The sequence below is a fragment of the Thalassophryne amazonica genome, chromosome 12 (genome assembly GCF_902500255.1).
Source record: "Thalassophryne amazonica chromosome 12, fThaAma1.1, whole genome shotgun sequence".
Lineage (NCBI taxonomy): Eukaryota > Metazoa > Chordata > Actinopteri > Batrachoidiformes > Batrachoididae > Thalassophryne > Thalassophryne amazonica.
In genome coordinates, this window is record NC_047114.1 from 48,458,637 (window position 1) to 48,485,516 (window position 26,880).

Below are 26,880 nucleotides of genomic sequence, written 5' to 3' on the forward strand. Positions count from 1 at the left end.
TAGCCAAATCAGGCACACTAAAAAGGATGACAGGTGACAAATTGAGTTAACCTAAAAATATAATGCAATGCTAAAAATATAATGCAATGCTAAAATACCCTCAGTCATATGAGCATTGTGTTCTTTAATTTACAGTTGTTTAATTAATTATTAAGATAATATTGTCTTACGTACAATTTGTACATGTTTGGATAAAATCATCATTTGTTCATGTTGTGCAAATCAAAGAATATTTGTAGGTCACCCTCTGTGCATTTGCAGTTATTAAAGAGGCAAATTTAACTCCATAGGAAGTTAGCTTTGTGTGAGTGAGTGTGAGCGTGCAAGCTAACATCCACAAAGTCTTGTAAAGGACTCCATAGGTGTTATCAGGTTCCAAAAACAGAGTTTTCACTTTTATAAACATTTTATTTCTCGCTAGCTTTTATATAATATACCAGAAAGAAGCTGTTAGCTTTTTTGTGGTGTAGCAAGTAGCTACACAGGAAGGAAGATGTCACAGGAAGTGACATCACCATGCTAACCTCAGTGAACTGTCTTGAAAATAAGTTCAGAGGTGTTATTAGATTACAAAAACAGCATTTTCAGTTTTAGGAGTGTTTCTCGCTAGCTTTTACAAAATCTATGAGAACCGTGTATATAAACACACAAAAAGAAACGGTTTGAAGAGACTAGCGACTGGCGTCATGGTGCAGCTTTACTCTTGGCTGTTACCCGCATCACTCAAAAACAAGATGGATCAGACTGAAGCAGAATTTGACTTTTTAACATCTTAAAATGTATCAAGGTTAGCTTTCTTTGAACTTGTCCAAGGTCTGTGTCCCAAGAATGTTCCCTGTGAATTTCAAGAGTCTGGCAGTAATTGGGCTGGACTTGTGCTGAGCACAGACAGACGGACGGACAGGAGACAAGCCTTCGCAATATCCAATGGCCATATTTGTTGGCCTTGGGTAAAAACAAGACACGACAAGTCATCCCATATACAGAACATAGCCATTATTGTTGAGTGCTTTCTGTGTGTCTGCGTAGTGGTGAGCTTGTAGACGACATGAACAACATAGAACTCAATGCAGTAGATACTGGTGTGGTTGCCGTTTGCATTGTACAGTATCTGTACGAGCTTTTGTCATTCACCAGAGTAAATTTCATTTACGGCTGCCTCTGGATCCTCACAGCAGATCTAGTACAGATCTGCATTGGGATATAATTGGGAAATACATTTTAATTCTAGTCAGTAGGAGGACTGAGCAGATGTTTCAAAAATGGCAATGTTACTGATCTAACGCCACACATTTATTAGTAAAAAAAAACTGTCAATTCTATTAGGAAAATTGCATAAATTGCATTAGGATTAACTGAGAGAAATCAAAGTGTCTGCAAGGCTCATTTTCTCTCTTTATCTTTGTAAAGTGGCATTACCAGAGAAGAAACACAACATCTGGTGATGTCTGTGTTCCAGACTGGAAGCAGGATTTGTAACAGCACAGGTGTTGAACATGACAGTTTATCTCGATTGTTAGTTTGTTCAAGAATGTTAAAATCCTTTTGAAAATGTGGGGCTGCAAATAAAATCTGGTGTATATTTTTAAGTTGTTTGCATTGGACTTTATTGAACATCTGTACTTTGAGCAATCAACTCCTTGATGCTGTGTTTGGCAACTAAAATAAGTGTCTGGCTGTAGAGTGTCAGGCAGTGAAATTTCTTTCTTTCATTCAGGCATTCGTTTTCTGTCATTTGTCTGCGTTGCAATGGCCTCCTCGTCATGGAACGGTGTACCAGCTCTTTACCCTCACAAGGACACTGGTAGAGGTTTGGGAATATAGCCATGCAGTCTACATGAACTATGTGGACTTGGAAAAGGTGTAAGGTGTCCTGTGGGGATGCTGTGGACGTATGGGGAAGTGGAACCAATGCAATGCATGATGGCATGTCCATACGACTAAAGTAGGACCTGCGTCTGCATTTTCTGCATTACTTCAGGCTTGTTTTCAGTAGGTGTTGGACTCCAACAGGGCTGGCCCTTGCCACCAGTCTTGTTTGTGATGTTCATGGACAGGATTTCAAAGCGCAGTCAGGGACTTGAGCTTATCCAGTTTGGTGACCTAAGAATTAATTTCTACTTTTTTGCAGATGATGTAGTTCTGTTGGCTTCATCTGATGTGCCCTCAGATGTGTACTGCAGATGTGTACTGCAGGATCAACACCTTTCTCCTACTGACATTCATTCCCTTTCTCTCTAGAGCATATCTCCACCTCCCCAGGTTTCCAGGTTTGTCTCAACCTGCTCCCTACTCCCTGTAGATCATAATTTCATCTGTAATCCTTTTTAACTCATCAACTTAAGCAAATATTGTGTAGAATGAGCACGCTATCACATGTGAAGAATGCAATTTTTCCAAATAGATTTCTTTCATATGTAATAAAAAAAAACCAAAAAAAAAAACCCTGCATTTATTTTGAATAATCACTGAATAAACAGGGTTATCATCAAGTTTTGGAAATGTTGAAAAAATGTTGATAATACACAGTTGCAAACTATGCAATTACTGCCAACTGCCTCACACTATTGGTGCCTCGTGGTAGGAACAGGCCGGCAAGAAAACAAATGACAACAAAAAGGCAGTTATAAACAATATTAAAAGTATATAATTGCAAACACTCACAAGCTGCACCATTTTCAGTGATTACTTCAGGACCTGTAATGTGCATTATGTATGAACAGCTATCACATCATATTTGTAACATGTGTGAGAGAACCATAGACTGTGACTTGAAGAGTGCACACTTTCCCTCTCCCTCCTCCTTCTCCTGCTCATTGTTGATTCCGGCGATGTTACTTATCCTGACACTAATGACTTTCAGACTTTTACAGCCTTCTTATTTGTGGAACAAACATTTCTGAGGCTATTTGAGGCATACAAACCATAAATAATCTGAAGTTACTTAATGGAGGTAATTGTCTGCTTGGCAATGAAGTTGGGATAAGTGCACCTTTATTCTAAAATGTTCAAAAAAAAGCATTGAAAACCACAACTTGTGTGCAAATTAAGAGCAAGGCTGTCACCAGTTGCTGCACATTACTGATGTTTGTCTGTAGTAAAAACAGAAGAAAAAAGACAAATCTGACAGCAGAAATATATAATTACATTTGTTCATGCACATCCTGAAAAGCTGTCAGTAATTATGACTTGCTGTGATATTGCTACAACATGGCAATCACATGCTTCACATAAAAGCAATTATCATACAATCTTTGGCACAAGAGAGAGCTGTAATGGATGCATACAATTAAAATAACCCTGTGTTGATCTGCCTGGGTATTCCACAGTGATCATTTTAAGCAAGTATCAGCTCACTGTCAAGAGGAAGTGAGGGAGGGAAGGGTTTTATGGCATTTTGAAAAAAAGTCATTTATACAATGTATGTGCCATATGATTATTTGCTCCATAACAAAGTCTCTTTGTCTTCGTGGACATGTGTGAAATCAGTCCTGGCAAAGAGTCTGCTCTGAACTTTCCCGTCAGAAAAGTGCGCATGGAAGACTGGCAGCAGTAGAATTTTGGACCATTACCGCCTGCAACTTGTGTTGCATTCCCACCCCCCCCACAAATCTGCGATGTGTATTTCCACTCACGGCCACACCTGCAAAACTCTGAAAATTTATGCCCATACAATAATGGAGATGCATTGATTTTGTGTTTTCTCCCATCCCATCAGGAGAAAACACATCATTTAGGCTATTAATAAAGAGATTCATCAAATCAAAATCAAATCAAATCAATTTTATTTATATAGCGCCAAATCACAACAAACAGTTGCCCCAAGGCGCTTTATACTGTAAGGCAAAGCCATACAATAATTACGGAAAAACCCCAACGGTCAAAACGACCCCCTGTGAGCAAGCACTTGGTGACAGTGGGAAGGAAAAACTCCCTTTTAACAGGAAGAAACCTCCAGCAGAACCAGGCTCAGGGAGGGGCAGTCTTCTGCTGGGACTGGTTGGGGCTGAGGGAGAGAACCAGGAAAAAGACATGCTGTGGAGGGGAGCAGAGATCAATCACTAATGATTAAATGCAGAGTGGTGCATACAGAGCAAAAAGAGAAAGAAACAGTGCATCATGGGAACCCCCCAGCAGTCTAAGTCTATAGCAGCATAACTAAGGGATGGTTCAGGGTCACCTGATCCAGCCCTAACTATAAGCTTTAGCAAAAAGGAAAGTTTTAAGCCTAATCTTAAAAGTAGAGAGGGTGTCTGTCTCCCTGATCCGAATTGGGAGCTGGTTCCAGAGGAGAGGAGTCTGAAAGCTGAAGGCTCTGCCTCCCATTCTACTCTTACAAACCCTAGGAACTACAAGTAAGCTTGCAGTCTGAGAGCGAAGCGCTCTATTGGGGTGATAAGGTACTATAAGGTCCCTACAATAGGATGGGACCTGATTATTCAAAACCTTATAAGTAAGAAGAAGAATTTTAAATTTATTCTAGAATTAACAGGAAGCCAATGAAGAGAGGCCAATATGGGTGAGATATGCTCTCTCCTTCTAATCCCCGTCAGTACTCTAGCTGCAGCATTTTGAATTAACTGAAGGCTTTTCAGGGAACTTTTAGGACAACCTGATAATAATGAATTACAATAGTCCAGCCTAGAGGAAATAAATGCATGAATTAGTTTTTCAGCATCACTCTGAGACAAGACCTTTCTAATTTTAGAGATATTGTGCAAATGCAAAAAAGCAGACCTACATATTTGTTTAATATGCGCATTGAATGACATGTATGTCCCTCTATTCCTGTAATATGGTTGCATTAGAGAGGTTTTGAACACGCTTGAAGCGAAATGTGCTCTGAACTCAACAACACACATCGGTAATGCAGACATGCCATGCTGCAATATGGCGTGTTTCTCTACAATCCTGGCATAACACTCATTCCTGTCACATTATGTTGCAGTGGACAGTCAAAAGATATGATAACAGGCTTAAGATGTGATAACACAGTAGACACGTCATAGACTTCAAACTAGAACACACAGATTAATGTTGTGAAGTGTGCACAGAAAGACGTATTACTGACAAACAAATGGTATCGCTAACTATTACTCTGCGAGCAAAACTAATTAAATCAACTACTTTAAGAGAAGCTAAATGCCTATTTATGCTACCACACAATGCTTTGTAATTTTTTTTTTATTATTTTGTACAGCACATGCACTGAAAGAAAAAGCTTGTATCCTGTATTACAAGTCTATATTTACTCAGAGCAGATATTAAAATCATGTGTGTTTAGTTCAGTAGACATGCGATGCTGTGAGGCTATCAGAAACAGATGCATTACTCTTAGCCAAAAGAGCAGTGCATTTTGATATTCTACGGCACAGGTGCACACATAAAGTCCTCCTGTGTCTGTACTGGGAGAGGTGTTATGAATAATTATTTCAACTAAGATCTTCATCAATAAGAGACATGTTCTAAGTAGAGCACGGTGGTGCAAGCATTTAGTGCGCTGGCTTTCAAAAGAGATGGTCCCTGGTTCAAAACCACACGCGCCCCATTCGTGCACATCTTGAGTTTAGACATGAAGGACATCAAGCATAAATCCTGTGACAAGTCAACATGCAGATCTGCAGTCGTGACCCTGAGCAAAAAAAAAAAAAAAAAAAAAAGAAAAAAAGGGGGGGATCCTCACATGAATGTATTTTAGAGTGAAAACTTTTTATGTCGTACACATGAAGCTCACTGTAAACAAAGTGCTGTGGCACGCTGCACAGTCATGACTCATGACTCTTGATACATCTTGATACGGCACACCTGTGAGGTGGGATGGATTATCTCAGCAAAGGAGAAGTGCTCACTATCACAGATTTAGACTGGTTTGTGAACAATATTTGAGGGAAATGATGATAGTGTATGTGGAAAAAGTTTTAGATCTTTGAGTTCATCTCATACAAAATGGGAGCAAAAACAAAAGTGTTGTGTTTATATTTTTGTTGAGTGTCATATATGAGCATGCAGTACAGTGAAACTGTTGGGTTCCTGTGGTAACTCCCACTGCGGCTGCATCTGTGTCTGTCTCTGTATGTGTATGTGCACCTGTTGCTATTCCCGTCTGCTCCTGTTGTCCACTGCTCCTGTTAAATTAAACACATTCTATTTAAGCTGAAAGTAGCGTGTGGACACCGCATACTTTTACACGATTCTCCTTTGTTGGCTGAGTCATCCTATCACTCCCCATCCCGCAGGTGTTTTTCTTAGCCACCCTTTCTGCCCCCAGCAAAGTTCTAACTGCCCACTAATATGTGATTTGCATGGGTCCCACAGGACCCAATCCTAATGCCACCCTTTAGCATGAAGTTTATTTTCAGATGTGATGGTATCCTGGAGCTGACCACTGAGCAACATGAATCAATGTAGAAACACAAGGGGAGGTGGGGGTGGGGAAGCATGCGTCCATGTGTGCACGTGGGTTCATATCAGTCTCTGCAAGCATTTATCAGCGACCGATAAAATCAATCTAATTTCTCCATGTTTATGACTTCATTTCTCAAGACATATTTCACCAAAAATAAAACAATGCATCAGTGTTTTTATAATTCTTTATTTATTTAGAATATTCAGCTCATTTTACATTTCATTTACCAAAGATATGCACTTTAAAATGCACAGTGACAGAATGTTGAATAGTGTGATTAATGATCTGCTTATTGTGGCAGCGAGATCTGCCCTTTCTGGCCAGATTAGATAACACGTAAATAAGACTCATGTTCCTGAATGGCATCAGCCAAATGGAATCTATAGATTTCCTGCGTTTTCCGCTCATGTTTTTATTTATTCATTTTTGACTAGTTTGGAAGGTCATGTGACTTATACAATTCCAATGAAGTTGGGACATTGTGTGAAATGTAAATAAAAACAGAATACAATGTTTTGCAAATTCTCTTCAGCCTATATTCAATTGAATACACCACAAAGACAAGATATTAAATGTTCAAACTGATAAACTTTATTGTTTTTGTGCAAATATTTGCTCATTTTGAAATGGATGCCTGCAACATGTTTCAAAAAAGCTGGGACAGTGGTATGTTTACCATTGTGTTACATCACCTTTCCTTCTAACAACAAACAATAAGTGTTTGGGAACTGAGGACACTCATGATTGGGTATAAAAGCAGCATCCCCAAAAGTCTCAGTTGTTCACAAGCAAAGATGGGGGTGAGGATGTTTGTGAACAGCTACATGAAAAAATAGTCCAACAGTTTAAGAACAATGTTTCTCAACGTTCAGTTGCAAGGAATTTACGGATTCCATCATCTACAGTCCATAATATAATCAGAAAAATCAGAGAATCTGGAGAACTTTCCACACATAAGCGGCAAGGCCGAAAACCAACATTGAATGCCCGTGACCTTCAATCCCTCAAGCGGCACTGCATTAAAAACTGACAGCATTGTGTAAAGGATCTTACCGCATGGGCTCAGGAACACTACAGAAAACCATTGTCAGTTAACAAAGTTCGTCACTACATCTACAAGTGCAAGTTAAAACTCTACCATGCCAAGTGAAAGCTTGGCATGGTAGAGTTAAGGAGGTACAGGGTTCCTCTTTGTAAATATAATCGATATAAATATTCATTTATTCCATTATCAGTGAAGCTCATAAATCTGCAGATAGTTCAGGGAAGATAGCTTAAGGGTATGAATTGCGGAATCTGCACAAGGATGTTAATAATGTTGTGTATTTATATTTTATCCTTTGACTTACTGTGTTGTTTTTAATGTATGGGTGCTATGTATTGGATGTGTTGTTGTGTAGCAGACTCTGTCCAAGGCAAATTTCTCCTTAGGGAGACAAATAAAGACACTTTGACTTTGACTTTGACTTTATTTCAGCAAGACAATGCCAAGCCACATTTTGCACGTGTTACAACAGCGTGCAAAATAGTAAAAGAGTGCAGGTACTAGACTGGCCTGCCTGCAGTCTAGACCTGTCACCCATTGAAAATGTGTGGCACATTATACAAAATGCAACAACGGAGACCCTGGACTGTTGAACAACTGAAGTCATACATCGAGCAAGAATGGGAAAGAATTCCACCTATAAAACTTCAACAGTTAGTGCCCTCAGTTCCCAAACGCTTATTGAGTGTTGTTAGAAGGAAAGGTGATGTAACACAGTGATAAACATACCACTGTCCCAGCTTTTTTGAAACATGTTGCAGGCATCCATTTCAAAATGAGCAAATATTTATCAGTTTATCAGTTTGAACATTAAATATCTTGTCTTTGTGGTGTATTCAATTGAATATAGGTTGAAGAGGATTTGCAAATCAATGTATTCTGTTTTTATTTACATTTTACACAACATCCCAACTTCATTGGAATTGGGGTTGTACTCCAATATGACATATATACCAACAATATCACACATTTGTTGTTGTTATTATTAGTATCACTGATAATGATGATATTAATAATAACTATTTATGTAGGATTTACCCAGGAATCACAGCAGTTAAAAAAAAGAAAATAATAAAGCCAGTAATAAAAGTACCCCACAACAATATAAAAAATCCAAATTAGGGTGCGACTTATACTCTGGTTTGAGTTATAGTCTGGGAAATGTGGTGTATGTGATGCTTATTAACTCATTCAAATGCACGTGCTCTGGTTTATTTCAGTAGCGCCACTCTTTTCAGAAATCGCTTAATAATTTTGGTAAGTGCATTTTCAGTCATGCACATGCAAGCATGTGCACGCACTCATAGCATCATCATAGAACAATTATTATCTGTAAGGTTGAGTCTGAGAAAAAAAAATTAAAGGACCAGCTGCTATGCTCCATGAATACGCAAGTAAAACGGCATAGCAGCATGTGATATTTTCCTGGAAGATGGCCGCTGTTTTCCTACGAGGGGATTTGGTCTTCCTCTCTCCCCTTCCTCCCCTGTGGTGCCTTATTTGTGCAGTGGGAGCTCAAATGGCAGATTGTCTGCTGTGACACAGAGCAGAAGCTGTGTACTACACGGACGCCGTGAATGCTGCCATTGTTCCCTGATGTATTGTGACTCAGAGGGATTCTGAACATGCACGCAGACACGTTCGGCCCCATTCTGAGCGCAATCAGTCTTTTCTCTGATGACAGGCTAATGCAGCGGACATACACTGAGCAGATGGTCGGATAATTGGTGACTGCGTTACCTTTTACCTGGTGGCGGTAATTAATGCCAGCTTGACCTTTTCTCTGCGACTGCTTCATATAATTCGGACCCAAATGTTACTGCCACCATCTGTCATCTTTAGTCTCATCTCCCTCTCTCTCACTTTCTGTTATATCCATCTGAGCTTAGTCAGTCGTTTGCTGCAAACTTCGTCACTCTTTCTCAGCATGTCACATGTATCCACCACTTTATCGATATCGACCCGTTCCCATCTCCGTGTTGATGGCTGTCACCAGGATTCTTATCTCTTTAATGTTCGCCCTCTCTCCTTTTCTCCCCTGTGGTTTTGACATATTTCCAATCTATTTGTTTCTTCCCATTGCTTATCCAGGAAGGCAAGGGATTCTCTGCCAACTTTCCGTCAGTTCTTCAGCTCAGCATTCAGCCTGACCCATGTCAGCCTGTCCTCGATGAAGGTCCCTCCTGATTCACTGAGGTGAGTCGTCACACACGACGATTTAAAGGGACCTTTGAAAGCGGGAACATTGTGGCATGAGATGCAAATCACTGCAGGTTGATAAAAGCAGAGCTGTGCACCGTAGCCATTTGGAAGTCCTTCAGTTCATATTTAAAACCAACCATCCATCCAGCCATGCATCCATCTTATTATCTGCAACAAATTTGATTACAGTGTTGGAGCTTCTCTCAGTGCTCACTGTGATAGAGTGGATCTACACATTGGACAGCTCAGCACTCCATCACAGGCTTGCATGATCTGCATGTTTGGTTTGGCAAAACCTATGCCCGATGCCCTTCTGAACACAACCCTGCTTATGTATCTGGGCTTGGAACCAGCACAGAGTAGCTTATTTGATTTGGACACCCAGTCAGAATGTTACACAGTACTACCATGTTACCATATATACTGTACCATATACCATACCATATATATCCATTATTTTTTCAATTAATCATTTTTTTCTTTATTTTCTGATTAGTCAGTGATCTTATGGTTAATTTGTGTAAATCACGACCACAAATTTTGACAATAACATTAAACCTTGCATTTGAATATTTTACCATAAAAAGTATTTTTTTTTTTTTACAAATTTTAAAATATCTCAAAATATAAAGGACGTAATGTGCCAAAAATTAAATGGAAAAACAATATTATCAGTTATCAAGTTGTTCACCAATGAATATGGCTTTATACACCCTTCAGAAAACCATACACCATATACCTATAAATGATAAATGCACGCAGAACACAATGCACGTGCTCTCCCTTTGCTCACTGCCTCTGGGGGTACGGATGCGGGACCCGCAAAGAATCCAAGTCATGGCCATGGAGCTCTGTGGCTGCAGTTACCAAGACCATGCAGCGGCACTGCGCATCAAAACAGCGAGCGTAGTCTCTGGACCTGTTGCTGGAGTTGGATGCAACTCGGCACAGCAGACGGGGGCGGTGTGAGTGGCCCGCTGCGGCGCTTACCGAGCTCCCAGACTCAGTAAGCGCATCGGAGGCAGTGAGAGCAATCGTGGTGATGCTGACCAATGCCGCGACTGGCCCGCCTGATAAGGACGCAGAACACAATGCTCTGTTAAAAAAAGAGAAGAAGCATGCAAAATTGCACTAAAAAAATCCGCGAAACTGCGAGGCCCCGAAAGATGAACTGCGATATAGCGAGGGACCACTGTATTAAATTACACATTGACAATATCTACGCTCGCACGTGCCGTGACATCGCAACATATGTGTGGATTGGCTGATTACCAAGGTGACATTCACTTACTCGGGTGTTTCTGTGTAGGCTCTCAGTTGTCCAGGTGGTTTCCATAGTAGAGAAGCTTGAATCTTCGACTGGACTGGACTGGGTTACTTGACGCGAGGATGTTTCGCTTCAAATCGCAGAAGTTTCCTCAGCTAAAATTCTGCAGAAAATTCTGCTTTCTGACAGAAGTCAGACTTCCAGAGCAAGAATTTTAGCTGAGGAAGCTTCTGCGATTTGAAGCGAAACGTCCTTGCGTCAAGCAACCCAGTCCAGTCCAGTCGAAGATTCAAACTTCTCTACTTACTCGGGTGGTATGAAAAATATTACCGGTCTGCGAAAAATATCACAAGGGTGTATTGCTATTTATTCTTGAGTGTTTTATCCAATCATATTGGCGTATCATTTATAGGTATATGATAAGGAAGAAAATCTTTTACATAGCTTTACCTCTTCCTGAGATTCAGCAAGACAATGAAAAATACAATCCTAAAATATTTCCTCAGGCTCTAACAAGTATTTTCATTATCAATTAATTATTACTGTAGTAATCCATTATTTCAGTGGTGTCCAAACTATTTCAGAAAGGGCCGAGAGGGTGCAGGTTTTCCTTGCAGCCACTGACTCCAGCAGGTGATTTCACTGATTAACATCACTTTGAACAGGTGGGATGAGTTCATTAGTGAAATCACCTGCTGGAGTCAGTGGCTGCAAGGAAAACCTGCACCCTCTCGGCCCTTTCTGGAATACTTTGGACACCACTGCATTATGTGTTTGGTCCATATGTATATTGCGTCACTTCGTCCCACTCTGGGCTTGAACTCACAGTCCCCAGGAAAGGAGGCAGGTTCTCTAATCACTAGGCTGTATTGCTCCACAAGTTCATATTATTCAGTGTTTTATATATTACCAATAAAACCTTAAAGTCTGCTTGTTTATGTACAATGCGCAGCGTTACCACAGTTAGTTTAGTTAATTTCCTTACATTCAGCAGCTGTTGTTGGCAACTGCTGAATGCAACTAATAAAGTAACTAGTAATCTAACTTAGGTGCTTTTAAAATGGAGTAATCAGTAAAGTAATGTTACTTTTACGAGGAGTAATCAATAATCGGATTACTTTTTCCAAAGTAAACAGCAACACTGACAACCAGTAGGTGGATTCAAATTAACGTTGACATTGTATGATTACATTCTCTGTATTGGTTAAAAATCTAGCAGCTTTTTATGCATCAGCAGCTACATTTGGAAGTATATGAAGCCTTCTAGTCGCAGCTACAAATGAGCAGTTTAAAAGGGAAATCGGTCACATTTGACTTGTTTGTTCTTTTTTTAATAATGGGGCTGGCAGCTTCTCTTCTGAGAATGGTGGCATAGTTTTTTTTGTTGTTTTGTTTTTTGAGCAGATGCTGATAGTGTAACAGAAATTAACTCTCAATTTCCTTGATTGTGATCTTGATAGGTTCTTCAATGTGAATGATGTGAGCGGTCTTGTTAGTTCCACTTCTTCTATTTGATACACATCCATTTATACTTATATTTAGTGCTACTGGACTCTAACTGCACACCAGAGAGTTTAAATGAATTTCTTGCTGCCTCATTTTTTTTAATTTATATAGGTTATATATACCTTCAGTTACTGGATAAATGGCACATGAAGGCTCACTGCTAAAGGGCTTTTAATTTCACGTCTGCAGCTAACATTTGGCAAAATAAAAGACTTTAAATGTGCTATCCTGGTCTGTGTTTCAGAGCTTTTGTATGGATGATGCTGAATGTCCTTGAGAGGATGGTAGTAATCCATCATCAGTACAAACAGTATAATTCAGAGCATGTTTTTGGTTTGATTATTTCTGCCTTGAATGCTGAAAGATATTCCACCATTTGGGGGCAGTTTGAGTTAAAAAGGAAAGAAACACACAAAACTGGCTTACATTTTAGTGCCATTAGTAGGGGAGCTGAGACCACGATCTTTGTACTCAACCTCATCTTTTTACAAAACTTTTAGCCTCCTTGGATTATTATATAAATTATATATATTATATTATTATCAGGATCTCTCCCAAAATAAAAAAAAATGGCCTTGAAGCCCAATATTCAAGATGGTGCCAAAACATATTCCATGAGAAGAAAGTCTTAAGTCACAAATAAATACACTTGTGCCTCTGTAATTTTATTTGTGAGTTTCAAATTAAAAATGTAATCCAACATGACAGATAAAGGACTGTTTTGCAATGAAATGCCCCTAAAATACAATAAACAAAATAATGAGGAGTAAAAGAACATTATATTTTGATGGCCATTTTGGATGCCATTTTGAATATCTGGTTTGAGGCCAGTTTTTATATCTGGGGAAATCCTGATTGTGCTTTGGATAATCTAAGGATCATAAAAAGGTTGATTTGATTTAGTTTTGAAGGGTTGTTCTCGCTCCCCAGTTGTTACTGGGTGTCAGAGTTTCCTGTTCATCTATTATTATACAAATAATAAATGTTTGAGTTCAATGGTACAAATATTTCATGAGGTGAAAGATGGCATGTTCCATTCAATGAGGTGAAGCAGAGTTGAATAGTACGTTCCAGCTTTCACCGAATTAAATATTTGTTCAATTGAAAGAATTAAAAACATTCATTGTTTGTTTTATACAACTAACAACTAACAACGGCTAAAATAGATGCTTGTCATTTGATATTTTGATTAATTTATAAACAACAGAAAAGGGACTTACATTTTTGTGTGCATCACTGGTGCTTTGACATTAACAGTCCAACACAAACTTTAAATAGGAGTCCAAAATTGTTCGGTCAACTTGGAAAAACAGATAGTAGTCCATGATGCGTGCACTGACTTCAAGTACTTCACAAAAAAAAAGACTGTGTACTTCCTCAGTCCAGCGAATTTTTTTTTTTTGTGTGTGTCTGTGTGTGTGTGTGTGTGTGTGTGTGTTCAAAGAATTAGCACCATCAATTAGCTCCTTCAAATCGTCATCCGTCAGCAAAGCAAACTCCACCATGTTTAGATAAATGCCGCCTCCACTAGTTGGCAGTGGTCACAGCATGCAATGGTATAAAACATATGGAACCAAATTTGCATGGTAATTGGAACCAAATTGCACGCTAAATGCAATGCAACACAAATGAGATGAATAATCCATGTCATGTGACATACAAAGCACCAATCAAATCACAAGAATTCACACCACCGTTATATAAATATATATATTGACGGAAGACCAAGGTGCAGGAGTGTCTTTGTGAAGGACTGTGGTTAACCTCAGTGAGTGGCCATGATAGTTAGTATTTAACAGATGCAGTAAATGGAGGATTGCAGTTTTACACTTCCTCTGTTAAAGACACACTCGCCAACAACAACAAATCAATACTGGAGCAAACAAATGAAGCTGCCAACAGCTGAGATGGTGATGAACTGCATGATGGATGTCAGCCAAACTAGACTCCTCACGTAACATTTTTTTACCTCCTCATGTTGTGTAACTCTTGAGTAATCAATGCACAAGTAAGCCTCCAGCAGAACACTGAAGTGCAAATGTCATTTTGTTTTGGGAGCCATCTGTTCAACTGTCTACTACATCTTTCGGAATAAATGTTGAGAGTTTTAGGTGGTTTCTGATGGAACTGTGGGGAGCTGCGAGTCTTTTGTCAAAGCTACTTTTCTGTAAATCCTTCAAAAGTTGAAGTATGCAGATGTGAGACAGAAGGGAGATGATCTGTTTGGCTGAAAAGAAGCAGTTCGACTTTTTTTTTTTTTTGTAATTACTTTAAATCTGACTTATTTGAGATCATTTTCCCCATTTCTTCTGTCTCTGACACTCTGCTTCATTTTTCCACTTTTCTCTCTCATAAACTGCTCTTCCATTAATCTCACCCTTCACAATTTTATTGTTTTGGTCCCCTTTGCTTTTCTGTCTTTTTATCCATCACACTCTGCCTGTATTTTCCTGCAGGGCTCTGTTTCTAGGTCTGTCTAATAACCCTCATATCACTGACTTACACCTGGACATCAGCAGCTGTGAGGTACACTCTGACAGTTGGAGGTATATTCACTTATCTCTTACCGGTTTAACTCCCGCGCATGCTCTCATCGTGTTCCGTTTCCCTCTCTTTCGTCCCTCACAGCTGAGGTCAGCAGGTGCTGGAGTCATTCAAGAGCTGTTTCCTCGAGTTTCATGTGTGGGCACTTTAGACATCACTGATAATGGTAACATATCTGTACTCGTACCCTTTAGGCTGCTTACGCATACAGTCGATTTCATATGCATTTGGACAACGACACTATTTCTGCCTCTGTACACCACCGCAATGTTTGTGAAATGACACATTCAATTCTAATGAAACTTGGTGTAGGGGGTGTAGCACAGATCAAGAAAGAACCTGTTCAGTCATCCTCAGAATTACTGTTCAGAAATGCAAACCAACCAATTATTGTTTTTTGGTACATAAACAATAAAAAAGAAAAGAAAAAACACTTCTGTAAGAAGTAAAAGAGTCAAATAAGAAAAACTATATTCACTGTTAAATAAATATAACATAATGAAATGGGACTGTGCAAAACCAGGTAAATGTATTGCATTTATATAGCACTTTTCCATCTATATCAGAAGCTCAAAGCGCTTTACAGTGATGCCTCACATTTACCCATTCACACAGACACACTTACACACCGATGTCAGGGTGCTGCCACGCAAGGCACTCACTATACACCAGGAGCAACTTGAAGATTAAGGACCTTGCCCAAGGGTCCATAGTGATTGTCCGGCCAGACGGGGGTTTGAACCAAGGGTCCTCTGGTGTGAAGCCCAGTTTGCTTAACTACTACACCATCACTTCTCCAGGTGATTGGAGTTCAGATGTACAGTACCTTACAGTGTAGAGATGACCAATCTGTACTTTATGGCAGTGGGGGGTGCAGTGCAAGTGGGGGTCACTTCCGTTATGAATTTGTCTAGCGGCAGATGGAAAGAAGCTGTTCTTGTGTCTTGAGATTTTGGACTTCAGCCCCAATCTTCCTTGCTCACCTCCGGGTCCTGGAGGTAGACAGGTCCTGTAGGGATGGCAAACTGCAGTCGACCGCCTTCTCTGCTGCATGGATGATATGATGCAGTCTCCTCCTGTCCTTAGCAGTGGCAGCAGTGTACCAGACGGTGATGGAAGAGCAGAGGATGGACTCGATGGCAGTGATTTTATTTTGCATGCTGAAATAAATAAATTGATGCAAATTGACACATTTATTGGTACCCTTTAATGAATTTACAGTAAATTGTTACTATTACAACCTGTTTTCTTTAGACAAGTCGGAACGTGGCGATACATGAAGATTTCCAATTCACTACTATGTCTTGGACTTCATTTTCATCAGTCATTAAGAAATACAAACTCCATGGTGCTGTATAGTAAATCTGTCTGGAGTAGGTAGTTTTCAAAACTGAGTGATTATGAAAAACTAGCGAGGGAACCATCAAGACACCCATGACAACTGCAAAAAAGTTATAGCCTTCTGTGGCTGTGATTGGAGAAACTGAGTGCAACTTCTGTCTGTTGGATCGCCAGTCACAGCTTCATATTGGAGTAAGACAAAGAAGCATTGGTCAGATCTAGGCTTCAGTCTCTCATGTGCCTTCTGGTACATTGTAGTTGAAAGTCCTTCTGTTTGCCATTCCACCACTATAGGCACTATTGTCTGGTGTGGCTCTGGATCTAGGAGCAAGTCCTATCTTTGATCCTTAATGCTGAAATTTAAGATTAATTAATTTGATCAAAGCAATCGGAGCAATGGCTAATGCTGTATGTTTGTTGAACCTATTGATTGTGTCATTTTAACTTGTTGAAACTCATTGTGATGGTGTACAGAGGGGAAAAAAAAATTCCAAAATAGTCCAAAGACTTGTGTGCCTGACTGTAGCCTAGCATGAAGTATTCCAGTATGTTTCACACCTGTTCTTTTATTTGGTTCATTGCTTGAGCAAGAACTCAACATAATCGCATTGGCCCTCATGTATCAACGTTGCGTACGGCGATATTTGAGCGTATATGGGGTGTACGCCAAAACGGCTGCGCTACTTGGCATTTATCAATGTGGTCGTTGGCGTACGCTGCGCAGAAAATATACACCAGGTCGAGAGGTGGCGTAAATTATAGACCAAAATGAACCAGCGCTGGAATCCACATAAAAATGAAGATGATCAACATGATAAACAGTGCCATTATACAAATCAATGCATATGTTATATAAATAACACTTTCCTGATTATATTACATAATAATCAATACAAATCCCGCCTTTGTGGGATTGTTATGGAGCACGATCCGTGGTCACAGCGCTGACTGCAAAGAAAGCGCTGCTCGCCTTTTTCTCCAGACTTCGAGCCTGGAGCCAGAGCAGCACTGAGCTTAACTTCATGTGGTGTGATTGTTTTAGACTATGAAATTGATAATAACAACTGTAGTTTCGTCATTCCCTTAATTCGCCCGTGCTGCAACCAGGTTTTGTCGTCTCCATTCGGTTGTCACAATAAAATAAATACAGAAATACATTTAAAAAATAAAGAAATCTGACAGATTAGGCGTGTCTTATTAATTGAGCGAGCAAATATCCACATGTCAAGAATTATTGACATGTGAAAAGAGAATACAGTGGTCCCTCGCTATAACGCTGTTCACCTGTCGTGGCCTCGGAGTCCCGCGGAGTATTTAGTCCAATTTTGCATGCCTTTTTTTTTTTTTACAGTGTTCTGTGTTCTGCGTATCTGTTTATAAGAATCTTGTTGCCCAGAAGAGAAAAGAGCGCCAACAACTACTCATAAATGTGTTTGTCACACGGACACAAACACCTGCTACAGCGAGATGTGAGTGGGAAAAGGCGCAGCGCCAGGATGCAGAGGCCCGATCTGTGAAATACTGGTGAGTCACTATTAATAATTTCTTATGTGTGCGACCTCGTTCGTTGATCGTTAAAATTTATTTGTTAGTTCTAAATGCCATCATAATTATTTATAGGAAAACATTCTATTTTTATTTCTCAAACAAATGTTTGGGCCTGAAAACAGTTTGGTATTATTTTCCTACTAAGGTTTGAACTTTGAGAGTGTTTACACACAAGAGAAAAGTGAGACAGTGTTCATGCCTGATTGAGAAAGTGTATAAACTGTGTAGTGAGGGGTTTTACAGCTTTGAAACGTCTATAATAATTGTAAAAAATAACGCTGACTACGTCGCGGTTTCGCGTATTACGGGCTATTTTTTTAGAACGTAACTCCAACGATCAATGAGGGACCACTGTAACACTTTATTGATTATATACTACAAAACAATTGATACGACGGCTGCTTTTGACGTTCTATTGGCACGCGTCGTGATTGGTGGTGTTCTTTTTCATTGCCGTCTTCCCGGCTTCCATGTTGTAAAATGAGGGTGTGTCTGAAGCGGAGTCTGAATATTTATGGGTGTGTTTATTATAATTACAATCGTTTCCACCCGCCGTGTTTATCAAGATCACGTCAGGCGTACGCCAGAAATGGGCAGGTGCGCACTGCTTGATACATGTCACGGCGGTGTATTTCAAGTTTACGCTGTAAATTTACGCCACGACTGCGCAACATTGATACATGAGGCCCATTGTGATCCCACTGGTGTAGCACTTGTACTCCAGTGATGTGCACTGCATGTGTTGTGTGCAGGTTTGGATGCTGACTTACTGGCTGTTATCCCAGCATTCTCCAGGCACCCCTCCCTCAAACACCTGATGTTAGGGAAGAACTTCAACATCAAGGGCAGGTACGGGCCGTGCCGGGACCCGCAGCGGTACAGATAGTGAGGTAGATGATACTGATGATGAATGTCTTCCTGTTCTCTGCCTCCTCAGGGTGTTGGATGAAATTCTGCAGAAACTAGTTCATTTGGTGCAGGAAGAAGAGTGTGTGAGTTGAATTATGCAACATATTGTACACATGCACACAGAAATCCTCTGCAGCATTCTGCACAGATGCACGCCTACACACGCCTGTATTCACAGATTTGTTGCCAGAAAACCAATTTCTTTATGTGCACAAAGTCTCGCATCTCACCCTTTAATTTTTTGCATCCTCTCCACCATTCTAGCTCATTCTCGCACCTCCTGCACACATAAGCTGCAAACATACACACGAGTCATGTTCTGTGAAGTCCCAGCGAATGACTCATTTGGTTTTATTTCATCCTCGATGGTTCCGAGGCTTTTTCTCCTCTCTGCTTTGTAAATCTGGCATTGAGAAGCTTTCTTAATTATTTACCACTGTTGATGGTGATAGCTCACAAACGTGCACTCAGTGAAGTATGTACACGGAGGTGCAGATGGATGTTGATGTTTAAAGGCATTCACAGGTTTGTTAGGGATGATGACGCATACAGCATTGTCGTTGACAGAAAATATGTGCATCTGGGAGATGGAATGTGTCAGTTATTAGGGCCTCAGGATCGTATGACTGCTACTTGCAGATGGTTTACTTTAGTTTTGAAGGCTTCTTCAGACTGAGCTCCAGTGCTCATTGAGGCAGGATGGAGCAGAGTGAACCTGTAAGGCAGAGATGGTGCTTTGTCAGAGGTTGTGAATTATTGCTCAGGCAGATGGAGATTGAGTACCTTGGGGTCTTTATCACAAGGAAGGATAAAGCAGACTGTGGTATCACCTGGTAGATTTCGGTGTGTCATCAAGAATCTGGTCATTACAATGGTTTATCATGGTGAAGATCAAGCTGAGTGGGAAAGCAAAGGTTTCACTTTGCTCATTTACTGTAATGAGTTTTGGCCCATAACTGAAAGAATGAGATTATAGATGCTTGTGATGGAAATAATTTGATTTATTTGTTTATTTATTTCCATGGACTGAACTTTGAAGACCCTGTAAGGTGGTGTAACAAGGTAGCAGTTGAACATTGGTCATTCTGATTTTTGGCATGTAAGAAGAGAGATTCCCTGAATGTCTGCTTTTGAATGATTTATGACTCGTCGAATTTGAATCTATCTCTTGGGCAGACCCTGGAGGGATTACACATCATATTGTTTGAGAACAATGTATATGTGTTTGTCATAAATAAATAAATAATAATAATCTCCCTTTCATCTCACCTGGGGAGGGTGGTATGTGTGTTCCTCAAGCTTGGGTCTTCTACCAGAGGCCTAAGGGTTTGAGGGTTCGGTGCAGGGTCTTAACTGGACTCTTCTGGACAGAGACCTCTGATGTTGTGCCTGGAATCTTCTGGAGCCACTGTTTCCATTTGAGTGTTAAGGGCCTTTCACACTGAATACGTCAGATGAGTCAAATGCGTCAAAAATCGGTCTAAAAAGCATCATTTTCAATGAGACGTGTTGCTTTTTAGATGCGTCAGAAGCGTCGCATCAAAAGCCGAGCTAAACCGACGCTTCTGACGGGATCGCACATTGCCGCTTGTCAGCAGGCTGACGCAGTCAAAGTTCAATCCAATCCAACTTTCGATGTTCTGAGCTGTGACGTAGCTTTGCGTTGTCCAATAGGAACGACGCGTCAGGCCAAAACACGGAAGACGAGTGGCAGAAACCACTGATCTCTACGAAATGGATCGGTGTAGAAACCACTGATCTCTACAAAAGGGATTGGTACAGAAACCACTGATCTGGGCAAAACAAACGTGTCACAGGACTGCTCATTTATCAAATCAAATCAATTTTATTTATATAGCGCCAAATCACAACAAACAGTTGCCCCAAGGCGCTTTATATTGTAAGGCAAGGCCATACAATAATTACGGAAAAACCCCAATGGTCAAAACGACCCCCTGTGAGCAAGCACTTGGCAACAGTGGGAAGGAAAAACTCCCTTTTAACAGGAAGAAACCGCCAGCAGAACCAGGCTCAGGGAGGGGCAGTCTTCTGCTGGGACTGGTCGGGGCTGAGGGAGAGAACCAGGAAAAAGACATCCTGTGGAGGGGAGCAGGGATCAATCACTAATGATTAAATGCAGAGTGGTGCATACAGAGCAAAAAGAGAAAGAAACACTCAGTGCATCATGGGAACCCCCCAGCAGTCTAAGTCTATAGCAGCACAACTAAGGGATGGTTCAGGGTCACCTGATCCAGCCCTAACTATAAGCTTTAGCAAAAAGGAAAGTTTTAAGCCTAATCTTAAAAGTAGAGAGGGTGTCTGTCTCCCTGATCTGAATTGGGAGCTGGTTCCACAGGAGAGGAGCCTGAAAGCTGAAGGCTCTGCCTCCCATTCTACTCTTACAAACCCTAGGAACTACAAGTAAGCCTGCAGTCTGAGAGCGAAGCGCTCTATTGGGGTGATATCGTACTATGACGTCCCTAAGATAAGATGGGACCTGATTATTCAAAACCTTATAAGTAAGAAGAAGAATTTTAAATTCTGTTCTAGAATTAACAGGAAGCCAATGAAAAGAGGCCAATGTGGGTGAGATATGCTCTCTCCTTCTAGTCCCTGTCAGTACTCTAGCTGCCGCATTTTGAATTAACTGAAGGCTTTTCAGGGAACTTTTAGGACAACCTGATAATAATGAATTACAATAGTCCAGCCTAGAGGAAATAAATGCATGAATTAGTTTTTCAGCATCACTCTGAGACAAGACCTTTCTAATTTTAGAGATATTGCGCAAATGCAAAAAAGCAGTCCTACATATTTGTTTAATATGCGCATTGAATGACATATCCTGATCAAAAATGACTCCAAGATTTCTCACAGTATTACTAGAGGTCAGGGTAATGCCATCCAGAGTAAGGATCTGGTTAGACACCATGTTTCTAAGATTTGTGGGGCCAAGTACAATAAATTCAGTTTTATCTGAGTTTAAAAGCAGGAAATTAGAGGTCATCCATGTCTTTGTCTGTAAGACAATCCTGCAGTTTAGCTAATTGGTGTGTGTCCTCTGGCTTCATGGATAGATAAAGCTGGGTTTATGGAGCAGTTTTCTGAAGAAAAATCCTTTGAAATGTTTTTTGTTGTTGTTACCTCAGAATTTCTGATTACTGTTAAAAGTTTAGAACACTTGTAATTAAAATAACTAAATAAGTCAAGAAATGGTTCTTTAGAAACCTTTCATCTGTAAATTAAAACCACCTGTTATTTCAGATTAGATCATTTCTTGTTTAACATAAGGAACCTCTGACATTTATTTTTAGACAAAATAACATGGAAATTTGTACATTTTTTTTTTTAAGTCTGGTAGATTATTTATATCTCATTTAAACCAGAAAAACAGACACTGTGAATAAATACAAATGTTTATTATAAATGCAACAGGAAATAATTTAACAGTGACTGCAGTGTGATTGTAAAGTAGGATTTCTGTGACATAAACCTCATGATGATTTTTTTATATATCGTCATTTCAACTTGTAATTTTGCCAAAATATGTAATTGCCTTTAATGTTGTTATCAGGACAGAGTCATTTCTATAATATGAATTTGAGTGCAATAACTGGAGAGCTTCTACCTGTGCAAATGTATTTTGACTTTGATTTTGTGGACATTTTTAATGATCCGTTCATTTATTGTTAAAATATAAAATGAAACGGCTTTTGAAAAAATAATAAAATAGTTGCTGTTGAAAGAGGAAAGAGCCTTTTATTTAGAAGCAGGTGATGTTCTGCTGGATTCTTGGGACCAGATGAAGGTCTCTTCTGCAGCTTTGAACTCTGGTGGTGTTGCTGAAAGACACTTTTGTCCTATTTTGAAGAGCAGAGATGTTTTCTTTCAACTGGACTTCATGGTGTTCAGCTCATCAATGGAAGTTTGGTTGTCTGCACAGCAAATGTTCCTGATTGGGACAAATAAAAATATTTCTTTAAAAATAAAGAAACACTAAACAGTTTATATATAAAAAAAAAAAGGGAAAAAAAAAACGATGTTAAAAAACGCCCGAAAAAATAAGTTATTTAAAGTTGAGCTTTTGTGGTGTCTGAAAAAAGCTGTAGCTTTATTTGGTAAAAATAAAAAGACTGAACCATTTAGAAATTAAAGCGATCACTCAGATCAACGGTGCTAAAAGGCTACGCTAACGTTAGCCAATCATTAAACCTTCACAGCAGTTCAGTAAACGTCACTTTTTATTTTTACATTATTCTCACCTCGATAAAGCTGCAGAACTAAACTCCGTTGGGCAAACTGGGACTTTGCATATATCCAAAAAGTGGGAGATTTCGGACTGAGTGGGTTTGCTCCATCACCCCGGCTGCCTGTCTCGCTCTGCCCAGTGATGATGCCTGAAGGCCAGCTTCTCCGTGCGGGTCGGCCCGCTGTCGCAGTTTGATTGATATCCCACCAAGTCGTCAGTCCTCCCTCGGTCAGCGTCACTCCGAAAAGTAGCTCAAAAAAAGCTCCCAGCAGAGTGATGGGAGAATCGCTCTACTGCTCTTTTTTAAAGCTTTTTTATGGTTCAGGCAACGCAAATTCAAGATGGCGATCGCTGAACTTTTTTCAGATTGTGGAAACAGCCAGAGTGTGACATGGCAATCTTCGCCCCCCTTGCCGCTTCCGAAGAGACGTGTCTGACATCATGCATCGGATGCATTAAAAACGCATCTTGACAGATTGGAAAGCGTTGACGGATTGACCTAATGTATGCAATGTGAAAGGCCCATTACAGCTCCTAGTGCTAATATTACCACTGGGATCACTTTGGACTTTACCATCCACATCTGCCCCAGTTGCTCCTTCAGCCCTTTGTATTTTGTGATTGTCTTGTGCTCCTTCTTTCTGATGTTGCTGTCAGTTGCAATTGCCACATCAGTCACAACTGTGGGTTTCTTTCCCTTGTTAACCACCACTATGTCTGGTTGGTTGGCCAGCAGCATCTATCTATCTATTGATCTATCTATCTATCGATCGATCTATCGTTCTATCTATCTTAGTTAATGGTTTTGCATGAGAAATCTTCATGAAAAATCAGTAAGGTATGTCTTCTAATATATATTGCAATTCTAAGGTAGAACTACTAGTGTATACTAAGGTATATCTAAATTTAAAAAAAGAAGAGTAGAGTAAAGCCACTTAGATGCCTGGTCTTGAGAACCAGGGATGGTACGTTGAAAAGCTTTTTTTCATCCCATGGGAACTCTCCCTACCCACCTAAGCAGCTCAAGAATATGGACAGCATGTATATAAGTGACATTTACACAATGAGGGTAATAAACAACATATACAAGAAATATAGTTACTACATAATATTATAGGAATTAGCTTCTAAAACCTAAATATTTATACAGGAGAAGATTGTAGTATACGTATATCTAGTCTGTAGACTAGTAGCTATCTAAAGTTCACCCTGCTAACTTACTATAGGAAGACAAAATACATATTCTATATGCTCTCTAATGGAAACCCCAAACTTAGATACTATATGTTGATATCTAGTAAAGAACCCATAAACTGAATATATATATATATATATATATATATATATATATATATATAATATATATGAAGATTTCTCATGCAAAACCCACAACTACCACATCACTGAAGAATGAACAAACCATTGCATGTGAATGACTACAGTGTGTAGTGTCTAATAAACAAATACATTTTGCTGCAAAACATCATCAGTCCAACAGTAGATCCAACACGCAATGCTTTGTTTGCAGAACTGTATAAATGCCATCAGAATTTGTGTGCAAAACAATATTGTCTGCACAGCAGCAATCACTGGCATGTATCCAGCTCACATCATGCACAAAATGGCAGAGATCAAGGTCACTGTATTTACTGTAACCAGTTTACTCACGCCACTCATGGTAACATTCAGTGAAACAGATGAAGCTTATTGTAGTATCACCAAGTTAAATCTGGGGAAATGCACTGGTGCAGTGGGTTCCTACATCCACCATACTATGGAATCACTCTGGGTTCTCGATGTCCAAAATACAGTGGCTGACGCTCCCTCACAATTCAAGTAATACTCCTCATTTTACTCTCCCTAAGTCATCTCTCATTTGCCCAGTGGTCCTCTGAAGAGATCTGCTACCAAAGACATCCAGTCGTCACCTTAGGTCACTGTTAGAATCAAAGTCTCACAACATACAGTAAGACAGGAAGCACCAGGACCCTAAATGCTTGAACCTTCATTTTCCTGCGAAGATGTTTGCATAACCAAAAACTCCTGTCCAGCTACTTCATGACTCTGTAACCTCTTCCTAGCCATCTCCTGATCTCAAAGTCTAAGGACCCAGAAACATAAATGTCATTGGTAAGAAAAGTGAATTTCTCTACAAATCATGCACTTTAGCCACATTCAGATCCATTTCTAATGTCCGAGTCCAGGAAGCCATTGAGTGCCTGGATCTTAATCTTCATCCAGGACAATTGCAAACCTGGACACTCCACTTCCTCACTTGGTGTCTCAAGTGTTATAATCAGAGTATCATTGATTCAGCAGAGTTCACAGCATTGTCCACAAAGTCGAAGCCAGTAAATCTTACTTTGCCAACAAAACCACCATAGGTGTTGTTCAACCCCTAGTTTAAGCTCCCCCCCAAAAAAGAAAGAAAGCAAAAAGAATTGATAGGACAACTGTGATTCATTTCACAAAAACGCAAGCCAGCGGCTTACCAAGTTTCTTCAGTCTGTGAACCAATCATTCATTAATGCAGCCTCACAAAAACAATAGTACATGCTGCTACTCTGAACACAAGTGTGTTGCCAAACATCAGCAGCAGTCACAACTCATTGTTAAAAGCTCACAACATTCACATATTGACCAATCAGAGCAGCTGATTTAATGGGATTCAACCAGAATCAGGAATTGAGGGAGCACAGTTTAGTATATTATACAGTATATTTTGTTTCTCTGTCTGTACATCGTGACTCATCCCATGCTGGTAGCCGTGGCAGAATGGCATTATGGGTGGATTTCAGAGAAACAGTGGCAGTACTACACATGATGCTGAGGGACAAACATGAGACATGAATTTCCTCTGCAGTGTGGACAGCTGTTGGGAATGTTGGGACTGGATAAAGTTGTTAGCACTCAGATTTTGTACTTCTCTTCCATCATCATGCCTGATCACGCTTGATCTCTGCCTCATCCAGGCTCTGCAGTCCCTCTCACTGGCTGACTCGAGGCTTCGTCAGCGGGGCACAGTGCTTGTCAACACTCTAGGCTCCAACGCTTGCTTACGGAAAGTGGATCTGAGTGGAAACAGCCTCGAGGATGCTGGTGCCAAGATGCTGAGCAAAGCCTTGCAGATCAACACGACACTAAGGTGTACACGTGTGTCCGAATTTGATTCCATTGCAGTGCCAATCATAACATATGCACAAAGAACATTTAAACATCACCCACCCCCTGAGCACACACATTGGCAACAGTAGTCAGGAAATTCTCACTCTTGCATTTTTTTGACTAGAGGAAGAAACCTCAAGCAGGCCAGACTCATTGGGGTGGCCATCTGCTGTGGTCATACTAACATGAACAAAACAACAAAATAAAACAAAAGCTCAACAAAGGATCGGCACATCCAGATGCTAAGAAATGAGGAATAAATTAAGAATGGAGTGAGTCTAAATTCATATTAATTTATTTCATTTATATAGCGCCAAATCACAACAAAGCTGCCTCAAGGCGCTTAGCACAAGTAAGGTCCAACCTCACCAACTGCTAGAGCAAGCACACAGACGACAGTGGTAAGGAAAAACTGCCTCTGATGATTTGAGGAAGAAACCTCAAGCAGACCAGACTCAAAGGGGTGACCCTCTGTTTGGGCCATGCTACCGACACAAGTGACAATACACATACAGAAGAAATTTTGAGAGTCCATGTTGGTGTCCAGGACGGGAGGCTTGCAGAAGAAAACATCCACTCCCACTTCTTAAACAGAGAAGGGGAAAAAAACAACAACAATCAGGCGGCAGCAAGACAACAAATACAGTATAATTTGTCACCATTAAGGAACAAGAACAACAGAAGAAATACTAAGGTGATTG

The 26,880-nt window shown here is 40.1% G+C and overlaps 1 protein-coding gene across 1 annotated transcript in view; it reads left to right on the forward strand.

Annotated features, from left to right (window-relative positions):
- The window catches only part of carmil3 (capping protein regulator and myosin 1 linker 3), a 253,784-nt gene that overhangs the window by 154,645 nt on the left and 72,259 nt on the right, over window positions 1-26,880 (forward strand). Inside the window, exons 16-21 of the mRNA XM_034182575.1 lie at window positions 9,543-9,647; window positions 14,883-14,952; window positions 15,055-15,136; window positions 18,612-18,708; window positions 18,797-18,851; window positions 25,987-26,159. Coding sequence (XP_034038466.1) covers window positions 9,543-9,647; window positions 14,883-14,952; window positions 15,055-15,136; window positions 18,612-18,708; window positions 18,797-18,851; window positions 25,987-26,159 — 582 coding nt within the window. The remainder of the gene's footprint in view (window positions 1-9,542; window positions 9,648-14,882; window positions 14,953-15,054; window positions 15,137-18,611; window positions 18,709-18,796; window positions 18,852-25,986; window positions 26,160-26,880) is intronic.